The sequence below is a fragment of the Marmota monax genome, unplaced genomic scaffold (genome assembly GCF_021218885.2).
Source record: "Marmota monax isolate L192 unplaced genomic scaffold, Marmota_monax_Labrador192_F-V1.1 WCK01_AAM20220418_F8-fsc00193, whole genome shotgun sequence".
Lineage (NCBI taxonomy): Eukaryota > Metazoa > Chordata > Mammalia > Rodentia > Sciuridae > Marmota > Marmota monax.
In genome coordinates this window covers 3,757,498-3,778,584 of record NW_026695203.1, presented here as the reverse complement: position 1 = coordinate 3,778,584, position 21,087 = coordinate 3,757,498, and the positions used below count along the sequence as shown (strand labels likewise).

General features: G+C 56.7%; 2 protein-coding genes across 3 annotated transcripts; one reads left to right on the top strand and one right to left on the bottom strand.

The window, feature by feature from the left end:
- Positions 1–10: 10 nt before the first annotated feature.
- Slc4a2 (solute carrier family 4 member 2) lies at positions 11–14,407 on the bottom strand. Its single transcript, XM_046429862.1, has 23 exons — positions 14,248–14,407; positions 11,904–12,017; positions 10,012–10,177; positions 9,619–9,860; positions 9,425–9,543; positions 7,947–8,179; positions 7,713–7,855; positions 6,468–6,648; positions 4,919–5,054; positions 4,653–4,818; positions 4,426–4,540; positions 4,138–4,322; positions 3,789–4,014; positions 3,375–3,590; positions 3,155–3,303; positions 2,855–3,049; positions 2,274–2,525; positions 2,077–2,166; positions 1,736–1,902; positions 995–1,248; positions 735–904; positions 343–516; positions 11–234 (listed from the first exon to the last, which is right to left on the bottom strand). The coding sequence occupies exons 2-23, from the start codon at positions 11,952–11,954 to the stop codon at positions 154–156; spliced, it is 3,711 nt and encodes a 1,236-aa protein (XP_046285818.1). The 5' UTR covers positions 11,955–12,017; positions 14,248–14,407; the 3' UTR covers positions 11–153.
- A 1,679-nt stretch (positions 14,408–16,086) lies between these two features.
- On the top strand, positions 16,087–20,980 carry Cdk5 (cyclin dependent kinase 5). 2 transcript variants are annotated; one of them, XR_009225452.1, is made up of 13 exons: positions 16,087–16,223; positions 16,867–16,955; positions 17,047–17,114; positions 17,244–17,304; positions 17,403–17,459; positions 18,109–18,204; positions 18,348–18,422; positions 18,541–18,637; positions 18,819–18,888; positions 19,442–19,502; positions 19,609–19,689; positions 19,811–20,495; positions 20,617–20,980. XR_009225452.1 is itself a non-coding variant. In XM_046429899.2 (12 exons), the coding sequence occupies exons 1-12, from the start codon at positions 16,187–16,189 to the stop codon at positions 19,895–19,897; spliced, it is 879 nt and encodes a 292-aa protein (XP_046285855.1). In that variant the 5' UTR covers positions 16,087–16,186; the 3' UTR covers positions 19,898–20,980. The 2 variants fall into 2 exon arrangements, 1 of the variants encoding a protein (XP_046285855.1); XM_046429899.2 differs by having other exon boundaries at positions 19,811–20,980.
- Positions 20,981–21,087: the final 107 nt, after the last annotated feature.

Genomic DNA, 21,087 nt, shown 5'->3' with positions numbered 1-21,087 from the left:
AGACCAGGGGTAGGTGGGGGCCGAAGCACTTTACTGCAGGGGTGGGGAGAAGGGGACTTTAAATTATTCACTTAAATAAAAACTGGGAGGGGGAGGGGAAACCCATCCCACCAGCCCATTCCCTCTGTCCATCATTCAGTCCCTGGGCAGCAGCTACACAGGCATGGGCATCTCATTGTATTCATCCACACCCTCGCGCTCATCAAACACTGGCTCCGCCTCATTAGCGTCCAGCTGTGGGAGGAAGAGAAGGGTGGGCCTTTCCAGAACCACAGGAGGCGGGGGGGGGGGGGGGGGGGTGGGTGGGGGGGGGGGGGGGTGGGTGGGAGCAGGGATCCTTACATATTTCATCTCTCGCTCGGTGAAGATACGGGTGAGCACCACCATGCGCAGTGGTACTGTGAGGATGAGGATGAAGGGGAAGGCCAGGGAGGCAGATGTGGACATAACAGCCCAGAGCAGGGCCAGGCAGAGCAGCTGCAGAGCTGTGAACAGGTGCATTCGCAGGGTCCGAACCTGGTTGGCAAGAGACAAAGTGAGCCCAGGCTTCTCTCCAAAGCAACCATATCCAGAGGACAACCAGAATGATGCTTGGGATCCTCTAGTGATGGAAGTAGCTCAGAGACTGCTCTGTACCGATGGTTAATGGGGGCTTCCTAAAGTGGGGAGAAGCAGCTGACTCAAGTAAACCAGAATGGGGCAGAGGTCTGGGGTCCTTCTAGGCGAGGACTCACCTTTTTGACGTAGGTGACGTCTGGATGGTGTTTGGGTGGCATGAGCAGCAGGTGCAACCGTTCATAGAACTGGATCCCATTAAGGGAAGTGACTCCCATGTACAGGAAAATTCCAAAGAGCACAGCCAGGGGGATCTGCCGGAGCAGATCCCCGATAACCATGGAAAGGCCTAGGGAGGGGGAGAAACAGCTAGCCCCAGGTTCTTTCCCCCAGGGGCCTTGGGTACCACAAGGAAGGTTGTGGATAAGGGGAAGCATACCCACAAGCAGGGCCACCAGCAGGCCTGTAACCCGCTGTTCTTTGACCTCCTGAATCTTGGGCTTGTCCCCTGGCGCCACAGCCTTGCTCATGACAGTGAGTGCGTTGGCATGAGTGACAGAGCGGACAGTGGCAGCAGCCAACCAGGGCAGGCCAAAGAGGGCACAGATGCCGCCCATGGCTACGATGAGCAGCAGGTCCAGGTGGAAGCCAGAGCCCTTCTGCAGCATTCGCTCCTTCTTAGAGATGATCAGCCTGGGGAGGGGGGAGGCACTGCTAAGGCCTGCCATACCTGGTGTGGCCAGAACACCCCAGCCAGTCCCTGTGTTTATGGAACCTGGTAGTCCCTGTCTATTCCGTCAGGACTAGAATTCCATCATAGAGTTCAGTGTGTGCCCTCAGCCCTTATCCTGTAGGAGAGCTCCCAGCAAGCCTTAGCCTGTACTCTGTCCTCCCCCTGGCCAACCTCAGGTTTTGTTTTGGAGTTTTTGCTGTTGTGGGGATGGAATCCAGGGCCTCGCACGTGCTAGACAAGCACTCTACACTGAGCTACATCCCCAGCCCCTCAGTGATGTTTTCTGGTGCCTATAAAATAAAACTTCAGCCATCAGGGCATTCAATGTCCCCCGAAGTCATTGGACTCTCTTGCCCAACAGAGTAGCAGTTCCCATGTGTGTCCCCAAGTCTGGCTGAGGACTCTGGCCTTCTGACAGCCCCAGGACTCTCAAATAGGACCACACACGTGGTGATCTGCGTCTCCATGAAGATGAGGATGAAGACCAGGACGGCAGGCAGCAGGCTGGCAATCATCATCCACACAGGGAAGGGACTCTTCTCCCCCAGGGGGTTGATGACCCAGCCCCGCTTTTCTGGAGCTGTCACTGAGAATCCACTGGGCACACTCAGCTTCTGCAGGGCAGAGACAGTATGTAGTCATGGGCAGGGTGGACATGGAGGGCACACTGGGGGAAAGGCTTGGTATTTGCCCAGCTTAAGGACAGGCTCTGGCTGAGGCCTGGAGTGCAACACCAGAACCCAGGGTGGTGGAAACGGCACCCTGCTGTCACACGTACAATGCCTTACCTGGGTGTAGGTGTCCTCAATACTGTAATCCACAAGCACCATGATGAGGATTGCGATGGGCACCCCAAAGTCCCCAATCACCCGCCGTATCTGAGGACAAGAACCGTGCTCAGAGACCTGCTGTCCCACTCAGACCCTCACTTCCTAGAAACACCCCATCCCATCCCCAGATCTCCACAGCCTGCAAGTCCACGTACCCGGCCGGGGAAGAACCGGCTATTCTTAAATTTGCGTAGGAAGAAGGCGATGAAGAAGGTGCCAGCCATGAGCACCAGTGACAGCAGGGCTGTGTTGGGCTGGCCCCGGGGTCTCCCTTGCCCAGACTGCCCAGCCAAGCTCCCATTGCCTGGTCCCAGCGTGGTTGTTGCTCTGGCCCATGTTGTATTGTCGCTGTCTGCCTCTGAGCTATTGGAGACTGAACAGCCGTGGAGGGGATGCTCCTGGAAGATCTGGGGAAAGAGGAGGGTCACAATGGGTCCCATTAGCTAAAATGGGGAGAAAATTCTTGGGCTCAGCTGAAAATTGGAAGGCTAGCACAGGAGGGGAAAAGGCCTGCCAGGAGCTCATCTCGGATTAAAAAAATAACCCAGAGGACCAGCTGGGAGCAGCGGGGAGAACAAGCCTCAGCTCTGTGGGCTCCATAGACTGCAAGTCCAGGGAACTCCTGGGACCAGCCTGGCCTCCAGTCTAGAAGACATGAGACAGGATGCCCCTGGACTCCCTCCTGCCCTGAAGCCCTGCTCTTTTCCCAGCCCTGTTTTGAGCAGGGCCTGCCTACCTTGACCAGCTTGTAGAAGGTCTCGTAGATGAAAATGAGGGAGATAAGGAAGGCGAAGATCTCCTGGGTGAAGCGGGAGACAAAGCGGACCAGGAAGCTCCCCTCCAGGGCCACCATGAGCAGGGCCAAGAGCACCAGCCAGAAGCCAATCCACACGCGGCCCACCAGGTACTCCAGCTGGTTGCTACTACAGAACTAGGCAGGGGAGGTGGGAAGGTATCAGGCCCCGAGCTCTGGGGGCAATGGGAGAGATACTGGGAAGAGAAGGGGGAACTGGACCAAGGCAGAAAGAGCCCTCACCGAGAAGAAGGCTTCCTCAAAGACCAGCAGGGGGCCTGAGAAGCCAATCACCAATAATGGCTGAGCCCCCAGCAGACAGAAGATCACACCCTGGAGCGCTGTGGACATGATCAGCTCTGACACGCCTATCAGATCCTGCGTCTTCTCTCCTGGGGGTGCAGGAACCAGCTCAGCTCAGCGGCCAGGCTGTGCACCCCTGTCCCTATGAGCTCCTCCTTACCCAGCAGCCCCCCAAAGGTGATGGCAGGAGACAGAGCAGCAAAATAGATGAAGATGACGGCAGCCAGACACTGGGGGTCAAGTGCATCTCGGAAGTCACTCAGGTAGTGGGGATAGCGACGCTTCACATCACGGATCAGGCCCCCGAAGGGCCGGCCCGTCCGACGAAGGGGATCATCTTCAGCTGCACCTACCACCTCCACCATCTGCAGGAGTGCTACAACCCAGGCTGATGTCAGGGCAGCTGTGGGGCCCTCCTGCCCACTGACCAGGACCTCCTCCATGTGCACAGTCCACCCACCACCTGCAGAAGCACTGCCAACCCCAACCTCTCTGTTGGTGACTGTGTGGCTCTCCTACCCACCCAACCCCTCCTCAAGGCAGCCCCATCTGGCTCGGGCCTGCATGGCCGTACCCTTATCTTGGGCAGACTTGGGCTCCAGCCCAGATCCTGGGGGCAGCAGCCGGCCCTGCTCTTCCCGTTTCTTGAGCATCTGGCGCTGGAAGTGAGCGACAGAACGTAGGAGTTCCTCGCCCTGTACTTCCGAGGGGGGGAGCACCACACTGCAGTCCAGGAAGGCATTGATGGCAGTCAGCAGGTCATCCCGTTCATCTGCCAGATAGGCTGCCTCATGGAATTGCTGCCAGAGCAGGACAGGAGTCAGGGAGGGCACCAGAGGGGGCCAAGAGGTGGAGCTAAGGCAACCAAGACTGGCAGTGGGGAGTAGGGGTGGCTCCGGGGACCAGAAAGGCAAGGGGCTGACCTTGTCGGACATGAGGGTGGAGATAGAGCGGCCAATCTCGTGGTAGTCCATGTTGGCGCTGCTGGGGCCCAGCAGCAGAAAGAGGAAACGCACGGGCACAGGCACCTCCAACACTGCATCCAGTTCTACAGCCTCTCGCAGCCGCACGAAGGCCATGGTGGGGCGGGAGAGGAACTCCACACAGCCTAGGAGGATGGGCCATCATGGGCAAGAACACACAGCAGGACCCCACCCAGTCCCAGCCCCTGCTGAGACTACCACCCCAGCCCTCAGACTTGCCCCACATACCCACGAGGACCACGGTAGCCTCGGCATTCTCAGGGATCTTCTCCAGCAGCTTTAGCTCATGCTTAGACTTGGAACGAGTGATGCCAGCTGGTGGGGCTGGAGGTGGCAGCTCACGCTGTGGGGGTCACAGAATGGAACTCAGTCCAGACAGCCTCCCTGACCCCACGTGTTCCCATCAGGGCTTGCTCACAGGACTGTGCCCACGCAGGTCTGTGCCAACTCCTCACCTCTCGATCCACCTCCAGCCGGGTCTCAGGAACACCACCAATGAGAGGCTCAGTGACGTGTGGGTCACTCTCAGCCCCCTGGGGATGGTGATGCCCTAGCAGGGAGCCCAAGGAGCCAGCTGAGATGTTACGGGGGAAGGAGAAGTCCTTCTCATCACTCGGGTGGCTGGCAGGACAGACAGCAGTGAGTGTAAGGAGGGATGACGGCAGGGAAGGAAACAGATGGGCAGGATGCAGTGGCATCCACCTTCCCCAAAGGGCCATACCTGTGTTTCAACAGAAGGGCCCGCAGCACATTGGCCCTGTCCTCGGCCTTGATCTGGTCGGAGATGACCATCTGCTCTACTACTTGGTGGGCCACCCCAGGCAGGGTCTGCTGGTCCAGATCCAAGAGCACAGCTCCTGGAATAAAGATGACAGGAGGACTCCCCACCTCAGGGCAAGAAACAATGGTGGGAAATGGAATGGGAGGGATCGCTTGGGACAGACAGGCCTAACTAGGTGGGTACGGTCCAACCTACAAACCGAGGATCAAGGCTGGAGTCCCAGCTCTGCCTCTGAAGTCTATATCACTTCGCCTCTCTGACCTATTTCTCCCCACCCCCATCTCCTTCCAGAACTGCAGCAAGGAGAGACTCAGTTATCACACTCCCTTCCAGGAATCATCCAGCCTCCCTGGGATGCCTAGGCCACTCTCTCAGGTTGAACTCAGTTCTTCCCTTAGTGATTCATGTGCTGTTCCTCTAGGGTCCTACCTCTACCCTCTAGATCAGGACACAGCTGGCCTGTGGCCTTGTCCACATGTCCTTAAGCCACCTGAAGACCCTCCTCCACCTCAGGCTTCTCGACTTACGCTTTGCTTCCCCAAGCCCAGTGGCTGCTTACTGGGAAGCCTCCAGACCTCTCTGCACCCTTTCCTATAGAAAATCCTTTTAAAAGTACCAGGTCTTTATCTGGCAAGGTCAACTTCCAGGAACAAAGAACTGAAGAATACACAGAACCAAAGGACTCCAGCAGCCAAAGCAGATCACAAAGGCTAATGATAAAACACGGGCAGCAAGCACAATGGCATGTGCTGTAATCCCAGCAACTCAGGAGGCTGAGGCAGGAAGATCACAAGTTCAAGGCCAGCCTCAGCAACTCAACTTTTATTTTAATAAAAATAAAAAGAGCTGGAGATATAGCTCAAAGGTAAAGCACCCCTGGGGCTGGGCACAGTGGTGCAGGCCTCTAATTGAAGCAACTCAGGAAGCTGAAACAGGAGGATCATAAGTTCAAGGCCAGCCTCAGCAACATAGCAGGGCCCTAAACAACTTAGTAATACCCTGTCTCAAAAAATAAAAAAAATAAAAAAGGGCTGGGAATGTGGCTCAGTTGCAAAGTGCCCCCAGGTTCAATCCACAGTACCAAAAAATAAAGCACTCTGGCCCTTTACTCAAAGTGCCTGAAGCCTTACTTAGAGCCTAGTACTCTTAGTTTGAGAACAATTTTAACAGCAGGTTTCTCAATCCTCAGCTACTTAGAATAAGAACAACTGGGAGTGATTACCAGCTGGGAAGGAGGAAACAAGCAGCCACAGGGCTCAAGAGTCCTGTGTGGTAGTTATTTAGTGAAGTTTATCCAGCCCCACAGGTGAGATCATATTCCCCAGGTTTTCTACAATGCAAAGAAGCCATGACAGGAATTTCAGGAAGCATTCCATTGAAATGGCTTAAAGACATTTTAGCACCCCAAACACAACAGATCAATCATCAGATCTAGAAGCAGCGAGTATCCTGCAGCAGGATGGACAGGGGAGGCAGGCACTGTGGGTACCATGGGCCAGGGTCCGGCGGAGCTCCAGGAGACTGCGAAAGGAGAGCGAGGCCACATGGGGCTTCCCCCAGCGCTCGGTCTCCTCCTCCACGTCCTCCTCAAATTTGATCCAACGGGCTGTCTCCCGCCACTGAGGCTCCTGGTTTTTGTCCAGCAGCAACTCATTCAACTCCACAAACACCTTGGGGCAAGATGAGAAGGTGCAGGGTAAGGAGTCAGAGGTGGGCTCAGGCAAAGCTTACATCAGGAAGAGCAAGTGGCCCTGGGGCACAGTGGATGGCACATAGACACACAAGTCTCACATGAGGCCTAGGAACCTGGAACACGTGACTACCAATTTGAGACTGGGTTTCCCTTGTCTATAAAAGACAACAACGCCCACTTCCTCCAAGGGCTGTAATAGGGATTAAAGAAAGCCTGTAGGACATAAGTATACTCCAGGACACAGTGCCTGGCAGGTCGCTACCTAAGAAAACAGCAGGTTTCTGTAAGATTCCGTTTGTATGTAGCCAGGACTGGCAAAACGAATTGCAAATAACAAAGCCTGGTCACCTCTGCTGGAAGACTGCTGGGTGGAGGCAGGAGGAACCTGCCGAGGGTGAAAAACAGTCCCCATGGAGGTAGTAGCTATCTGGGAGCAACAGGTGCACCAAGTCTCTGAGCTGGACACTCAGTACTGGTGAAATTTACTGCACGGCTATTATACCTCAATAAAACAGCTTAAAAAAAAAATACACTAAGGCAGAGTTCAGGACCAGAGCCCTGGAGTCTAAAGTGGGTAGTGTCACTAAGTAACTAGGTGACCTTGGCCAAGTCACAGACCCTGGTTTATGACTGACGCCACCTGTGCTATCGCCTTCACAGGTAGATGGGAGGATCAAATAAGCAGAGGCAACTGGGTTTTGAAAACAAAGTGCAGTGCCACAGAACACCTCCTCCAGCCTTAAGGGTCTTTGATCAAAGCAGAATAAGGCATCTCCCTGATTCTTCACTGCCACCTGCCAGCAAATGGCCATGATATGCACATCAGCAAGGTCTCAAGTATGAACCATAATCGTAATACACAAATTCACAATGTTTCGGATGTGCACCGATCCACAGTGTCCATGTCAAACAACTCTTAAGGTTCATCCCCACAGGCAGTAACCCTGGTGCTCAAGATATATGGGTCTGAGAGGTAGGGGAGTGGGGAGGGGGAGGCAATGGATGGGGAGAAAAATGCAACAGCATGAAGCAGAACTGTACCTCATGGGGCTTGTGGGGGGCCCGGGGTCGGGCCCGAGGCGTGGGGCCGGGCTCTCGCCCTTCCCGCACACTCTGCACAGACCCTTTGGCGTTCTTCCGTACCAAATGCCGTCGCACCCCAGGAACATCCTCAAACCTGTGACCTAGGGGCAAGTAGAGGACCAAGATTGGGTTCCCCTTTCTCTTACTCTTTTTTCTACCAGCAGTGGGCTTGGCCCAGGCCCCAGGACTCACTCTTCATGAGGTCAAGGTCAGCCGTGGCTAGCGTCTGGGCCTCACTTTCATCAGTGGGGACACGGGGCAGCAGTGCTTGCTCTGCCCCGGTCATACTCCCAATGCGTCTTCTCTCCTGAAGGTTGTAGCTGCGATGCCCAGGCTGAGCTTTGGTCAGAGGGCGCCCCGAGGCACCCCCATCGTCACCTCCAGCTGTGCCACTGGCCACTGGTACCACCTCCTCCACCAGTGTTCTGCAAACAGAGTAGCCATGAATCTGACAGAGCGGACCTCCACCCATGCAGAGGATCCTAGGAAGGGAACTAGAAGGACCTCACCTCCTCCTGGCTCCCACTCTTGGGGGTCACCAGAAGGCCAATCTGCACATGAATTCCTCTTCAGCAGAACGGGGCTGAGGCGAACCTCAAATGGTACTGGGAGAGGTGAAATTTGGGGAAAGAACTAGCACAGGGTATGGTTCCTAACCGGTGTTTGTGAACGGTCTCTTCGTACCAGTTAGCATTCCTTCCCTTCCCCTCGGCCCGCTGGGGCATAGCCCTGGATTTAAGAAGTTCACAGGGCCCCCGTTTCTGATCAAAGAGAACAAAGTATGTGCAAACAGTTTTGGAACTGCAGCCAGCTCCTCCGTGTTTATGAGGAGGGTCTGTGCCTCCCCTCAGACTGCCACTTCTGCCCCAGTCCCTGACATGTGCTGCTCCTCTCTCCTCATATGAAGAGCCTCCTGGGACCAGAGCCATCCACTGCCAGGCCTTTCCAGCCCATCATGGCTTGTCCCCTGTCTCTGCCACAGCCCTGCCCACTTCTCTCTTCCTCTCCCTAATGCCAGGCTTTCCTGTCACTGCCAGCTCTGCATGCCAGTCTGCCTCCCAGTATAGCTACTCCCCCAAGGGGGCACTGTGCCCTTCACTTCCCGCAACCCAGCCCTTCACACTGCCTGGCACCCAGAAAAACAGGTCCAAGATAGTCATGACCTTGTTCGAGGTCATTTCCTCCAGGAAACCTTCCCAAGCTAGTGCCCCAAAACTCTCATCACCCACTCACTGGTACTGATGCTCTGCCCAAGATACTGGATGCAGTGACAGTATTCTGGCACCATTTCATTTGACATCAGTTTCCAATTGGGTGAACTGACATATCCCCAGGAATGAGAGGGGGGGTCTCCTATTCCTTTCAAACCCTGTGAGTCTTAGCAGGTGCTGGGAGGTCACGGTCTAATCCCCAAGGCAGTGCTTGGGTGGGGACTGAGACTGCTAAAGCACACTTCCGACCTTAACTAACACCTGTCTGCAGTCCCTCCTCACTAGGTCCTGTTAGGCTGGGCTTACAGACAAGAAACAGAGCTCAGAGAGTTTAGGTCAGCTGCCCAAACAGCTAGTGAGGGGCAGGAATGGGATTTGAACCCCAGTCTGGTGACTCTACCTCTGGTAAACCCCAGTCTGGTGTCTACTTTGGGAGAGTGACAACCAAGGTGCACTTACCCAGTTTGGGCCCCTTTGGTAGCCCGGGGAGCTGCCTCCTGGTGTGGCAGTTGTGCAGGGGGAGATGGACTGGTCCTCTCTACCTTCCGGTCAGTGCCTTCATCCTCTTGGAGAAAGAACTGCAACAGGGCCCACATGGGCACGTGAGGCCAGGCCAGGCCCTGAGCACATCCCCCCCAAAGCCCAGGCCTCACCTGTACAGAGGAGGGTGTGGAGGCAGGAGATGGCTGAGTGAGTGTCCGGGCCCCCTCAGCCTCACTGGCCTCATCCTCATCTTCCTCCCCCTCCTCAATGGTGGGGGTTTCCCCAGTTGGGGAGGCTCCAGGGCGCCTTCGAGGCTTCCGTCCAGGGCCCTGGGGGGTCTTGCGGCGGCGGGCATCCGGAGGCAGATGAGTGGACAGTGGGTGGTGGATGTGGTGGGAGGACTGGCGATGGTCTGAAAGGAAGAGAGGTTTGGCTGAGGGCAGGCATAACATCCCCCTGCTGCTATCCTGCCGCCAAGGACAGCTCTTCCCACTGGGACCCTGGCCCCTTCTCTGCTGGACAGTCAAGTCCTCCCCCACCCCCACTCCTGCCTGTTCCCTCACACTCAAAGTCTTCCTCTCCATAGCTTCGGCCTGGCTCCTCCCCTCCTCTGGACCCAGCCTCCTGGAGGATCTCTTCAAACCGTTCAACTCCCAGGGTGCGGTGAAGTTCATCTTCCTCCTGTTCTGGGAACCCAGGTGTCCCAGGGCCCACACTCTCTGGCTCTGGCTGTAAGGATGAGGGATAGAGAAAACACACAGGAGTCACTGGGAATTACACACCCAAACCCTGTCCTACTCAGTGCCAGAGATTCAGTATCCCCCATTAGCTGTGCCCTCCAATGCAGGGACCACCCCAGCCCCACAGCAGTTATTCCCTGCAATGCCAGAGATCCAGTCCCCTCCCCCACCCCCGCAGCCTGTTCCCTGGGGTCCCCAGCTGAATGGGCCCAGTCTGCAGTCAGACCCAGGACAGGCAGGAGGGTCTACTCTGGGAATCTCAGAAATCCTGTCTCCCCTCTGCAGCTGGAAAGTAGGGTGTGCAAACCGGGCAGTTCAGTGATAAAAAGTGAAAAAAAACTCCTTTTGGTTCCTGGAGGACAACTGCTGAGCCCCAAAAGTAACTTTTGGGGGCATCCAAGCTAACTGACCTGGCGTAATTCTGAGTCAGACAAACCCAGCCCTGCCTCCACAGGAACACGTGAGCTTTGCCTGGTCAAGGGGGCCCCCATTCACCGCAGCAAGCACCCCCACCCAGTCAGCAAGCCCCGCCCCTCACCCCCCCCAACCTGAGTCATCCTGCAGGAGCGGCAGCGGCGGCGGCAGCAGCAGACAGCAGCAGCAGGGCCAGCACCGGGCAGGGACTGCGGTGCTCAGCCCAGCTAAGCGCCTAACTAAGCGGCCTGCTGCCTGGCCCAGCAGCCTTGGTCCAGCCCCCCACCCACCCCCTGCCAGTCTCAGCTCCAGGCGCCGTGGCCACCAAATATTTGCTCAAGAGTATCTGGACCTGAAGGGCATCAGGACCTCCAAGGGCGGGGGTATGCAGCCCCCTCCATGGCAGTGCCAGTATCTAGATCAGGGAAGAGCCAGGGAGGAGGGCAAAGGGCGGGTCTTGGGGAGACACGCGGGGTGAAGGGGGGGTCAACAGGAGCAGCTGCGGCTGACAGGGACACTGGATAGAAGATGCGAGGACAGAGGGCTGGTGTCTCCAGTCTGTGCTGAGGGCTCCTGCCCAGGCTGACCCAAGCACTTGGTCCCCACTCCCACCAGAAGCTGCCTGGCAGGAAGAAGCGGGCAGGAGGGGAGGGAGCGTGGAATGGGGGGGGACTTGCAGACCCCTCGCACCTGAGGCCTCAAGAGGAAGTCCATGGCTGGCAGGGGTGAACCTGGCAAGGAGGGGAGGGCATCTGCCCGCGCCCCTTCCAGTCACGTGCCCACTGGGCCAAAGTGACCAATAACTGGGCTGAATGTGGCACTGAGGTTAATCATTAGACTCCTTAGGAAAATCAGGAGGGGGCCATGTGGGGTAGTGACCACGTGGGGGGGCGGGAGGGGCGGGTCCAATGGGCACGTGGCACCAGGGGTGGGGCCAACTATGGGGCGGGGGCAGGGCCAGCTGCATCAAGGAGCTCTGCCCAGAACTACTGTGTGTGTTGGGACCCATGCACATTAAGGCGGGGTCAGAGGGGACCTACTGGGTGAGACCTAGGGTCTTCAAAGTTCCTGTACAGTTACTACCTGGTCCTTCATAAAACAGCCTCAACTCTATCCCCAGGAACAGGAGCCACCTCACCGCCCCCAACACATGGTACAAGGTCAGGATATGGATGACAGAGTCTCTCTCCAATTGACCACAGGCTCCTTTCTCCAGCATCTACACACATACCACCCCACCCAGCTGGCCCCTGGGCCTGAGCACCTGTGGCCTAAGGGCCAGTTGACTGAGCAGTACTCACCACTGTGTGGAAAGAATCTGCCCCTGAGGCGGGGCGCCGACCGCTGCTCATGGCCAAATCTTAGCCCTTTTCACTGTCGCTGCGGCTTTCAGGGCAACAAGGTGGAGGCATAACCTGGGTGGGGGAGAGGACCAGTCACCATCGGAGGGCACGGGGGGGGGGGGGGGGGGGGGGGGAAGGAGCCCAAGCGCCCCAAGCTGCCTGTCACCCGGGTCTCCTTGCTGCTCAGGATCCTCCTAGATTATGAAGGGCCTCAGAGTGGCCCTTTGAGGCTACAAGAGCAAAAAGGAGAGTTATTTATAGAAAAAAAAGAGAAGAACAAAGAGAGAGAGGGAGGAGAAGACTAAAGCGGAGGGCCACGAAGGGCCTCAAGACTGAGCAGAAAGTAGGAGAGTGGAGGGGGAGAGGCTGCAGAAAATGAGGGAGGAAGGAGTCAAGGCCCAGCCCTGGAGAGAAGGCGACAGAGATCAGGGAGGGCGTGATAAAGAATGGAGGAAAATTGGGAGTGAAGGGCCAGACAGAAACAGGAACCCAGCCCGAGGTGGCCCAGGAGGTGGGCCTGAGACCAGAGAGGGGTGTGGTGTTGAATGAGACACCCTGTGGAGCAGAGGGGTGTGGAGGAGGGGGCCACTGCTGCCCAGACAGAAAGGAGAGGGAGAGAAAGAACGCTGGACAGAGCCCAAGATGCCAAGCAGGGGGCCTCTAAGTAGGGAGGGGGTGCCCCTTTCTCCAGGCAGGCTGGGCAGGGAGGCAGACCTGCCTCCTCGGTGAGGGCAGGCAAGAGAAGCAAGTTCCTGGGGTGAAGGGCAGGAGCCTAGCTCCATTCACTCAGTGGGAGGGAAGAAGGGGCTGACGGTGGGCTCCAACTGGGCAGAGTTTTATAATGGGGGGAGGTGCACATGACCACAGCAAAGGGGTGGGCACATAAAACCCGAGGTCCTGCTCCTGATGGGCAGTTCCCATCCCTCCCCTCTTTAGTTAGGGGCCAGGAAAATCTGAGTAGCAGGGCTGCTGCCCTCCTGATGGTGACTGTAGGGGAGGCCAAGGGAACACTGTGTTGGGGGTAGGGGGTTAGAAAAGGGGGTTCTCTCTGTAGGGAGAGAACCCAACCAGTGCAAATCGGGGTACCCATTCCCAGTGGGGGCGGTCCAAGGCTCTGTGAAGGTATGAAGTTCCCTGACTCGGGCTACCTTACAGGTAAGACAGGTCAGCATAGGGTCAAAGAATAAAGGTCTGGGGGGTGGTCAGCCCAGGGTGGGGAGCCTGGGCAACACATTCCTGGCAGGCACTCCAACTCAGCTGACTGCTCTCTCCACCTCCCCCTCAGCAGGCCTTCAGCCAGGACCCGCCAGTGTGGGGGAGAGGTGTCCTGGGAGTAGACATGGACTGGGAGGGGTGTGGGGAGAATCCGTCCCCTGCACCTGCAGGTGCTCACTCCCATCTCTAGGCCATACCCTCAGAGTGCTCTTCCATCACCCCCTCCTCCCTCTACCCATGCCCCCCACCCCTCCCTTGCTGTCCCAGAACACAAAGCAGCTTCTGTCCACAGCATCGGTGCCTATAATCCGGGTGGGGGCACATTCCGGGGACCAGCCCTGACCGGCCCAGAGGATTAGCATCTCTCCCCCTGCCCAAGGGATTATCACCCTGGACCCCCACTTGGGCATTAGCTACTCCCCAAGAGAACTGGTACATTCCACAGCTCTTTGCTGAGGGACTGGCCAGGGAGAGGAGGGAGGATAAAGTGGACCCCGGATACCAGACAGTGCTACCCTCACAATCATCACGGAGCTCCCCAGCCAGACAAGGTGGCCCCCCCAGGAGTCAGGTCCAACTCCAGGCTCGTCTTTTCCAACCCCTACCTAGTTGCTCCCTCTTCTGCCTGACCCCTTGTCCTGACCTGACCCGCCACCCCCCCGCTTTTTCGACTCCGCCTCCCAACTCCGAGATCAGGGCCGAGGCCCCAGGCCCGAGGCAACCCCCAGGACAGGCCTGAGAGAGACTGTAGGGAGGTCGCAGGGGAGAGGGGTTGTCTGGAGCCGGCCCAGGAGTGGGAGAGCCTGTGGTGGCGCCTCCCTGAGACTACCCCCTCCTGGTGGCAGGGGGCGCGGCACTCTGGCCTTAGGAAACTCCAAGAAGCAGACCCCGGAATCGTAGCTTCCGACCAGCACTCTGCTCTTCTCCTCATCCCTCTCCCCAAAACCTGGTTCCCCGCGCCCCAGTCTCCGCCCTTTCCTCCACTTCCACTCCCTCCCCGCCCGCGTCCCGAGTTCCCCCCTCTCCTTCTCCCTCCCTTCCTCCCTTCGCTGCCCCGGCCCTTCCCCGCCACCACCTCTCCACTTACCCGCTTGCTCAGGATTTCGTGCCCCGGGGGTCTCGGGGTCTGTCCAAGTCCTCCGGTGCCCTCTCGCGCTCCCGACGACTTCCCCGTGCCCACCCCGGGGCGCGCCCCCGCCGCTCCCAACTTCTCCCAACTCAACTTTCCCCCGCGCCGCGGGCAGTCCAGCCCCCAGCGTGCGCGCCCCCCGGCGCGCCGTGCGCGGCCCCGGCGCGGCGAGCCAAGAAGCAGCCCGGGCAGACACCCGGAACGGAGGCGAGGCACGCTTCCAGGCATAGGCCGGCACCCGGAGTCCCGCTTGTGGAAGCCACCCTCCACTGTCGCCGCCCTGGGCTTCCCCCCTCAGTCGCCCCGGGAATGCCAACTCTTGCCTTGTTACTGCACCTCTGGTCGGAAAGGAGCTCGCTTCACTCTTGGGGGACACAGAGTGCACAGAATGGCCAGGAAATTCTGGGCGGAGGAAGTTGGAATAGGCATGCACAGGGGTTAAGAATCTCTTGCGCCGCCCCGGCCCCAATAATCCCCCTGAGGCATGGAATGGCAGGCGGCTGAGAAGTAACAGAGCTGGAAGTTGGCTGCCCATTACCCTGAGCTGACCTAGGACCAGACGACTTGTTGGGGATTCCCCACTTCCGTTTGCTCTGCTTCCACACTGAATGGAGATCTATTCGTAGTTGTCGCCTTTTAAAGACCTTTATGTGTAATCTTGCTTCTGCAACTAAATTATAAATTCTTTCAGATAAGGAATATGCTTTTCGCTCCCTTAGCCTGCCACGTGGGTGAATCACAGCATTGTTTATGCCAAAGCACTCAGATATACATGAGTTAATTAACAAACGTTAGCACCAACTCTGGTTTCAACGCTGAGTAGTGTTATTTGAGGCCGTTTTCGCCCAGTTCACAGCCCTCAAGAATGCAATCAGGAGACAATTAGAGAGCAGTGCAAGAAAATCTATAATCAACTCCTTTAAGGGATGAGGTAAAGACTGGCTTCAAATGTAGCATCTGTCTGTGGTCTTGTCTGTTGAGAGGGGTAACCAACCTGCCAGCCCTCGTGGGCCACACCCTGGCTGACTCCAGTGGGCCCTGCTCTGGAGACAAGGATCTGGGGGACTCGCAGCCTCCAGCCAGCTTGCCTCAACATGTTAGAATGGAGCTGTTGGAATTCGGTGGACTCCAGGACGATAAGTGGGACCAGCAGAAAGAAGGATCTCTGGTGCGTGTGTCTCTCCACTCAATTCCAGCCTCAAATGGAGCACACCTGCCTTGCTACCCAGCCCTGTGATCAGCTGGTCCCTGTGAGGTCAGCAGCAGGAAAACGTAGCTCAGAGCCATTTTCCACTCAATCCTCGGGTCACTAGATGGCCTGAGGAGAGGCAGAAACTCGTGCCGAGGTTGTCAAGAGGTCTTGGAACTCAATATCACAAACCGGGTCAAAGTCAGGCCACCAGGGCCTGGGATCTAGGCCACCAAACCCTAAACCCCAAACAGAAGAGTGCCCCTCCCCGCCCCACCCCCATCCCCGCTGCATTCTGGAACGTGTAGTCCCCTGGCGGCCCTTTCCAAGAGAGCTATGAGCACAGAAAAGGAATAACAAGAGCGGGGCACACTGGGAACCTCGGAGGCACGGCGGGGACGCCCGGAAAGCGAACACGCGATGCTTCCTGGGACTTGAAGTCCAGCGTTTGCCTCCGCGGTAGAACCTGAGTCTCGGGAGTAGAGTGCGGCAGAAAGCCGGAACGCAGCCTGCTGGGGCTTGTAGTCCTTGAGCCCGTCGCCCCGGGCCTTACTGGGAAACCTGGCCGTGCCAAGACTACAAGTCCCAGAAGCCCGTGCGCGGGCAGCGGGGCGGGTCGGGGCCGGAGACTTGGGTACCGCCTCCCCTGCAACGCCGGGGCCGGAGTCTTAGAACCCAGGGCCCGCAGGGGTCCCCGCGGCCGCCGCAATGCAGAAATACGAGAAACTGGAGAAGATTGGGGAAGGTAACAGAACCACGAGATGTTCCTGCAAGGTCTTCTTCTGCAGACCCTTCAGCATTCCTTGCAGCCCCGACTCCCCTTACCGTCAGCAATATCTACAGCTCGGATCTCAACCCCGGCAGAAGCCCTGGCCACTGAGCACAACACTATGTGCAACCATCCCTCCCCAAGTTAGCATTTCCCGCAGACTCCCACTTATAACCTTAGCACTCCCTGTAGACTCGACCTCCCTACCGCGGCACTTCCTGCATATCCCATCTCTAGCCTCAGCACCACTTGCAAACCTCACCTCGACCCCCCACCAACCTCAGTTTTCTGCAGACCTCCAACCTCAACATTTCTGCAGGCCCTCTTTTCTCGCCCACATCCCTCCTGTTTCCAGACTTACTGGAGCACCGCCTCTGTTATAAAACTCCTTATCCTAGCCGCTGCAGACTCTCCCTCCTGCAGGTATCCTGGAACCTTTGCAGGGACCTTCTTGCCCCTCCTCACCTGCCGCATCCTCACTTACAAAGCTAGTCAGTGCCTTGCCTTCACCCTGAAACCCTTCTCTAGCACCCTAGGAGGCTAACTGCTCTCGGGAGGGATTTACTAAGATGGTAAAGGATACTCCTGCTTTCCGTCACCCTTGGCTTCTTTTCCCTAGGCACCTATGGAACTGTATTCAAGGCCAAAAACCGGGAGACCCATGAGATTGTGGCTCTGAAAAGGGTGAGGCTGGATGATGATGATGAGGTAGGATTGGGGCCCAGGGCAGCGGGGAGGTAGTGTTTGAGGCCTGGTATGGGTGGTCTCTGACTGCTGCCCCTGGGTCCCTCATGTGTAGGGTGTGCCGAGTTCTGCCCTTCGGGAGATCTGCCTACTCAAGGAGCTGAAGCACAAGAACATCGTCAGGTGTGTGCCCCACAGGCCTTTCTTGCCTGTGGTTTCAGGAAGAGGTGGGGGCTTCAGCGTTGGGCTGGGCTGGTATTGGGATGTTAGGGGTCAACTTTTGGACCTGACTGAGCCCTTCCTTCTCCCTAGGCTTCATGATGTTCTGCATAGTGACAAGAAGCTGACTTTGGTTTTTGAGTTCTGTGATCAGGTGAAAAGGGGGCTTGGGGAGCAGTGATTTTGGTAGGACACAGGGGCCAAGACTGAGCTTAAATTCTGACCTCTTCTTCTACCCTTATCTGTTTTTAGGACCTGAAGAAGTATTTTGACAGCTGCAATGGTGACCTCGATCCTGAGATTGTGAAGGTTAGGGGAGGGTTGTTCTGAGGACTCATTGAATCTGGGTGGGGTCTATATTTAGTGTAAGTATTCCTTCACTGCATGTTTGGGCCCTGGAGTGTCAGAGAATGAACAAACCCCATTTCTGCCCTCCACAAGCCTCTGGTCTTAGGGAGCAAAGTCTGCTTTGACCTGCATGGTAACAGTGACGTTATTTGCATGGGAGAGATGAGAAAATGAGGCTCATAGAGATACATTTCATTCATTCAACAAGTACTGGATGCTTTGCACCAGGCACTGTGCTAGGATGAAGACCAAGGGCCTTGTCCCAGGTTCCAGGGGAAGCAGTTCCTGAATAATGTTATAGCACTGTACTTGCACTAATGGTTATGGTGTATGTGCACTTATGTGTGGCTAGGTAGGGCGATAAGCATGGACTGAGAAGACAGGCCCACCAGGCTCTAAGGTCCAAAAAAGTGGGGATCAGGGTTAACTTGTTCACCATTTTCTCTCTGATGCCTAGCACCATGCAAAGTGGGTCCTCAATAATGAATGATGATGTCTTCCTGAGCTTGCTGCTACAAATGGGTGGGCTATAGAGCATGACAAAAGGTGAGGCAGGCAGCAAGATCCACACATTCAGGTGTCTGACTCCCTTCTCCCTCCTTCTCCCTAGTCATTCCTTTTCCAGCTGCTGAAAGGCCTGGGATTCTGTCATAGCCGCAACGTGTTGCACAGGGACCTGAAGCCCCAGAACCTCCTCATAAACAGGGTATTGCTTTCTGGGGGAGGAGGGAGGATGGGGAGACTGCAGCCAGGGATTGGGCATACTGAGGGGGCAGGACTGGGAGAGCTGGAGCCTACCCCAATGCTGTTTGAAAGCTCTTATCAATGTTGCTCTTCATCTTTCCTTAGAATGGGGAGCTGAAGTTGGCTGATTTTGGTTTGGCTCGAGCCTTTGGGATCCCAGTCCGCTGTTACTCTGCTGAAGTGAGCCTGGGAAATGGGACATCGGGTGGGGACCAAGACCCTCTTGTCTCTGAGTTTCCTCAAACCTGTTTCCCAGCCCTCTAAGTAGGGGGGTCCCTGTGGATGGGGTCTTCTTCAGGTGGTGACACTATGGTACCGTCCACCGGATGTCCTCTTTGGGGCTAAACTGTACTCCACGTCCATCGACATGTGGTCAGCTGGCTGCATTTTTGCAGGTGACATGCTGGGGCTCTGCAGGGGTACTTTCTCTCCCATTTGAGTTGATAAGTAGGGCCTGGAGGGTTTCCTCTGGGGGAAGGGAGTGGGATTCTTAAGGACGGGGATGGAAGGCACAGGGCCTGCTCCAGTGTGAGGGGGCCTCACAAATCAGGGCTCATCCCTCTCTCTTCCTCCCAGAGCTGGCCAATGCTGGGCGACCTCTTTTCCCTGGTAACGATGTGGATGACCAGCTGAAGAGGATCTTCCGATATCCTTCACTTCCCCTGCCCCATCTATCTCTTGCTCACCATCCATATCTTCACTCTGGAAGGGGAGTGAGCAGGGAACTTAGAGCAGGGGTGAGGGTGATGATGGCCTGGGCAAGGCTGAGGGGGCCCGGGGCTGCTTCTGAGGGTGAGGGTGGAAGAGCTGATAGTCCCTGTGCAGGTGCAGCTTGTAGGCAAGGGGAGCGTGGTGAGGAAGTAGCCACTCCTACTTCTGAGGTGGGGGGACGATGGGAATCCTCAGGATGAAGGAGCCAGAAGGAGCAGAGAACTTTTTGTGGGAGAAGGGGAAGGACAACTGGTTCATTCGGAGCACAGACATCAGGGTTTGAGTTAAATGAGCATTTGAGACACATCTGGCTCCCTGTAAACACCATGCTATAGGAATATATGTCACAGGCTTATCTTGAGGTAGCAGGTAGAGTGGGGGCAGGTGGGAATGCAGAATCCTATCCCTGGGAGGGCAAAGCCCCTCACCCTACCTCCAAAAGTACAAATGCAGCCCTTTCCATGAGTGATCCTTGACCCCATGGACACGCTGCTGGGGACACCAACTGAGGAGCAGTGGCCCGCCATGACTAAGCTGCCAGACTACAAGGTGTGATGGGGAGTGGGGAAAGTCATGGTTGGTCAGAGATCAGTTTCTTCACAGCCCCAGTAGCCTCCACACCCCACTCTCTGGTCTGACTCTCTCCCCTCCACAGCCCTACCCAATGTACCCGGCCACAACATCCCTGGTGAATGTCGTGCCCAAGCTCAATGCCACAGGGAGGGACCTGTTGCAGGTAGGTAACCAGGGTAGAGGATGGGGTTGAAACTCTCCTCCAGGGGGACTAGGAGAGGGTGGGGCTCTGGCAGTTGACCTGACCTGAATCTGCCACCATCTTTGCTCCCTCCTGTCTCCAGAACCTCCTGAAGTGTAACCCTGTCCAGCGTGTCTCAGCGGAGGAGGCCCTGCAGCACCCCTACTTCTCTGACTTCTGTCCCCCCTAGGCTCTGGGACCCCTGGATGCCAGGCCAGGGCCTGGCCTATTTAAGCCCCCTCGTGGGAGGGGTGGGAAGGGGGGTGCTGAGCTCCAGCTGTGCTGGGCCTGGCCAGGGTCAAGGTACCCTGGCCTGCAATCTTCACTTCCCCCATGGACTTTATTTAATTTCATAAATTGGCTCCTTTCCCACAGTCTGCTGATGTAGTGGTGGGGTGGCTCTGAAGCGGGTTCTGGGGGATCCCTGCTCCACTTTTACCACCCTCTGCAGCCCCTCATCCAGCTCAGGCATGCCCTACTCTCTGCTACTCTAAGTGGCTTTGAGACTACAGGATCATGAGGCCTTGACCCTTGACCCCACTCCTCCCTGCTGGGGTCAAGGCGGTGTTGGCCTTGCACTTCTGTACACCCCATCCTCCCTCTGTCCAGGAAGGCCAGACATAGTCCCCAGGGGTTAAGCAGCTAGCATCTGAGATCAAAGATGGCTTCCACCAGAATGAGGAGAAAAGGCATGGGTCTCTCCTTGTGGCCCTCCACGTCCCACATGGACCTTTCCCTCTTCAACACCCCATATCCAAGCCTGCAGGCTGGCGGGGAGAGACCCAAAGGTATGGTTCTATGAGGAACACTCCCTCTCCCACTTCCTTCTCTGCCAGTTTTCCAGTGGTTGGGGGTGCGGCAGAAGCAGGAAATGGGCCTGAGGCCGGCCTGGTGTGTCCTTCCTGGCAGGAGGAGGAAGGGAGGCTGCTCTCAGCTCCATCATTTCCAGCTAGGGCCGCCTTCTCCTGTGGGGAGTTGAGGAAGCAAGAACTGCTCCCATGGAGACAGGCTGTGTGCCACGCTTGGTCCCAAATGTGAGAAGAACCATGGCCTTCAAAGGCAAGACACCAGCTTGTGTTCTTAGAAGTGGAAGAGCCCTTCTCTCATCCCCATTCCTCCTCACCACTTCTCCCTGGGCTCTGGGTCAGAGTCTTCTTGCAGCTGTACCCAGCCAGTACCTACTGACCGAGCCTCCTCTAGGCCATCATACCTGAGCCCTGGGGTTGGGAGAGACCTGTCCTCTGATGTCTTCTGATAAACTCATTCACACTGAGGTGCAAATGACTGATATCCTATTACTACCATCCTCTCCCAGAGGTTTGTGAGGGCTAATTGGGGCCCAGCTCTGCAGGCCTCACAGAAGTGATACCTAGCTGAAGC

Bases quoted from the DNA above. Each gene is read 5' to 3' on its own strand.
- Cdk5 (XM_046429899.2), top strand. From the start codon at position 16,187: ATGCAGAAATACGAGAAACTGGAGAAGATTGGGGAAG. The intron at 18,423-18,540 runs GTGAGCCTGGGA...GGTCTTCTTCAG, and splicing joins TCCGCTGTTACTCTGCTGAA to GTGGTGACACTATGGTACCG. The intron at 18,638-18,818 runs GTGACATGCTGG...TCTTCCTCCCAG, and splicing joins AGCTGGCTGCATTTTTGCAG to AGCTGGCCAATGCTGGGCGA.
- Slc4a2 (XM_046429862.1), bottom strand. From the start codon at position 11,954: ATGAGCAGCGGTCGGCGCCCCGCCTCAGGGGCAGATTCTTTCCACACA. The intron at 5,055-6,467 runs GTACCCACAGTG...TCTTTATTCCAG, and splicing joins CCGCCGGACCCTGGCCCATG to GAGCTGTGCTCTTGGATCTG. The intron at 1,903-2,076 runs GTAAGGCATTGT...TCTGCCCTGCAG, and splicing joins TTGAGGACACCTACACCCAG to AAGCTGAGTGTGCCCAGTGG.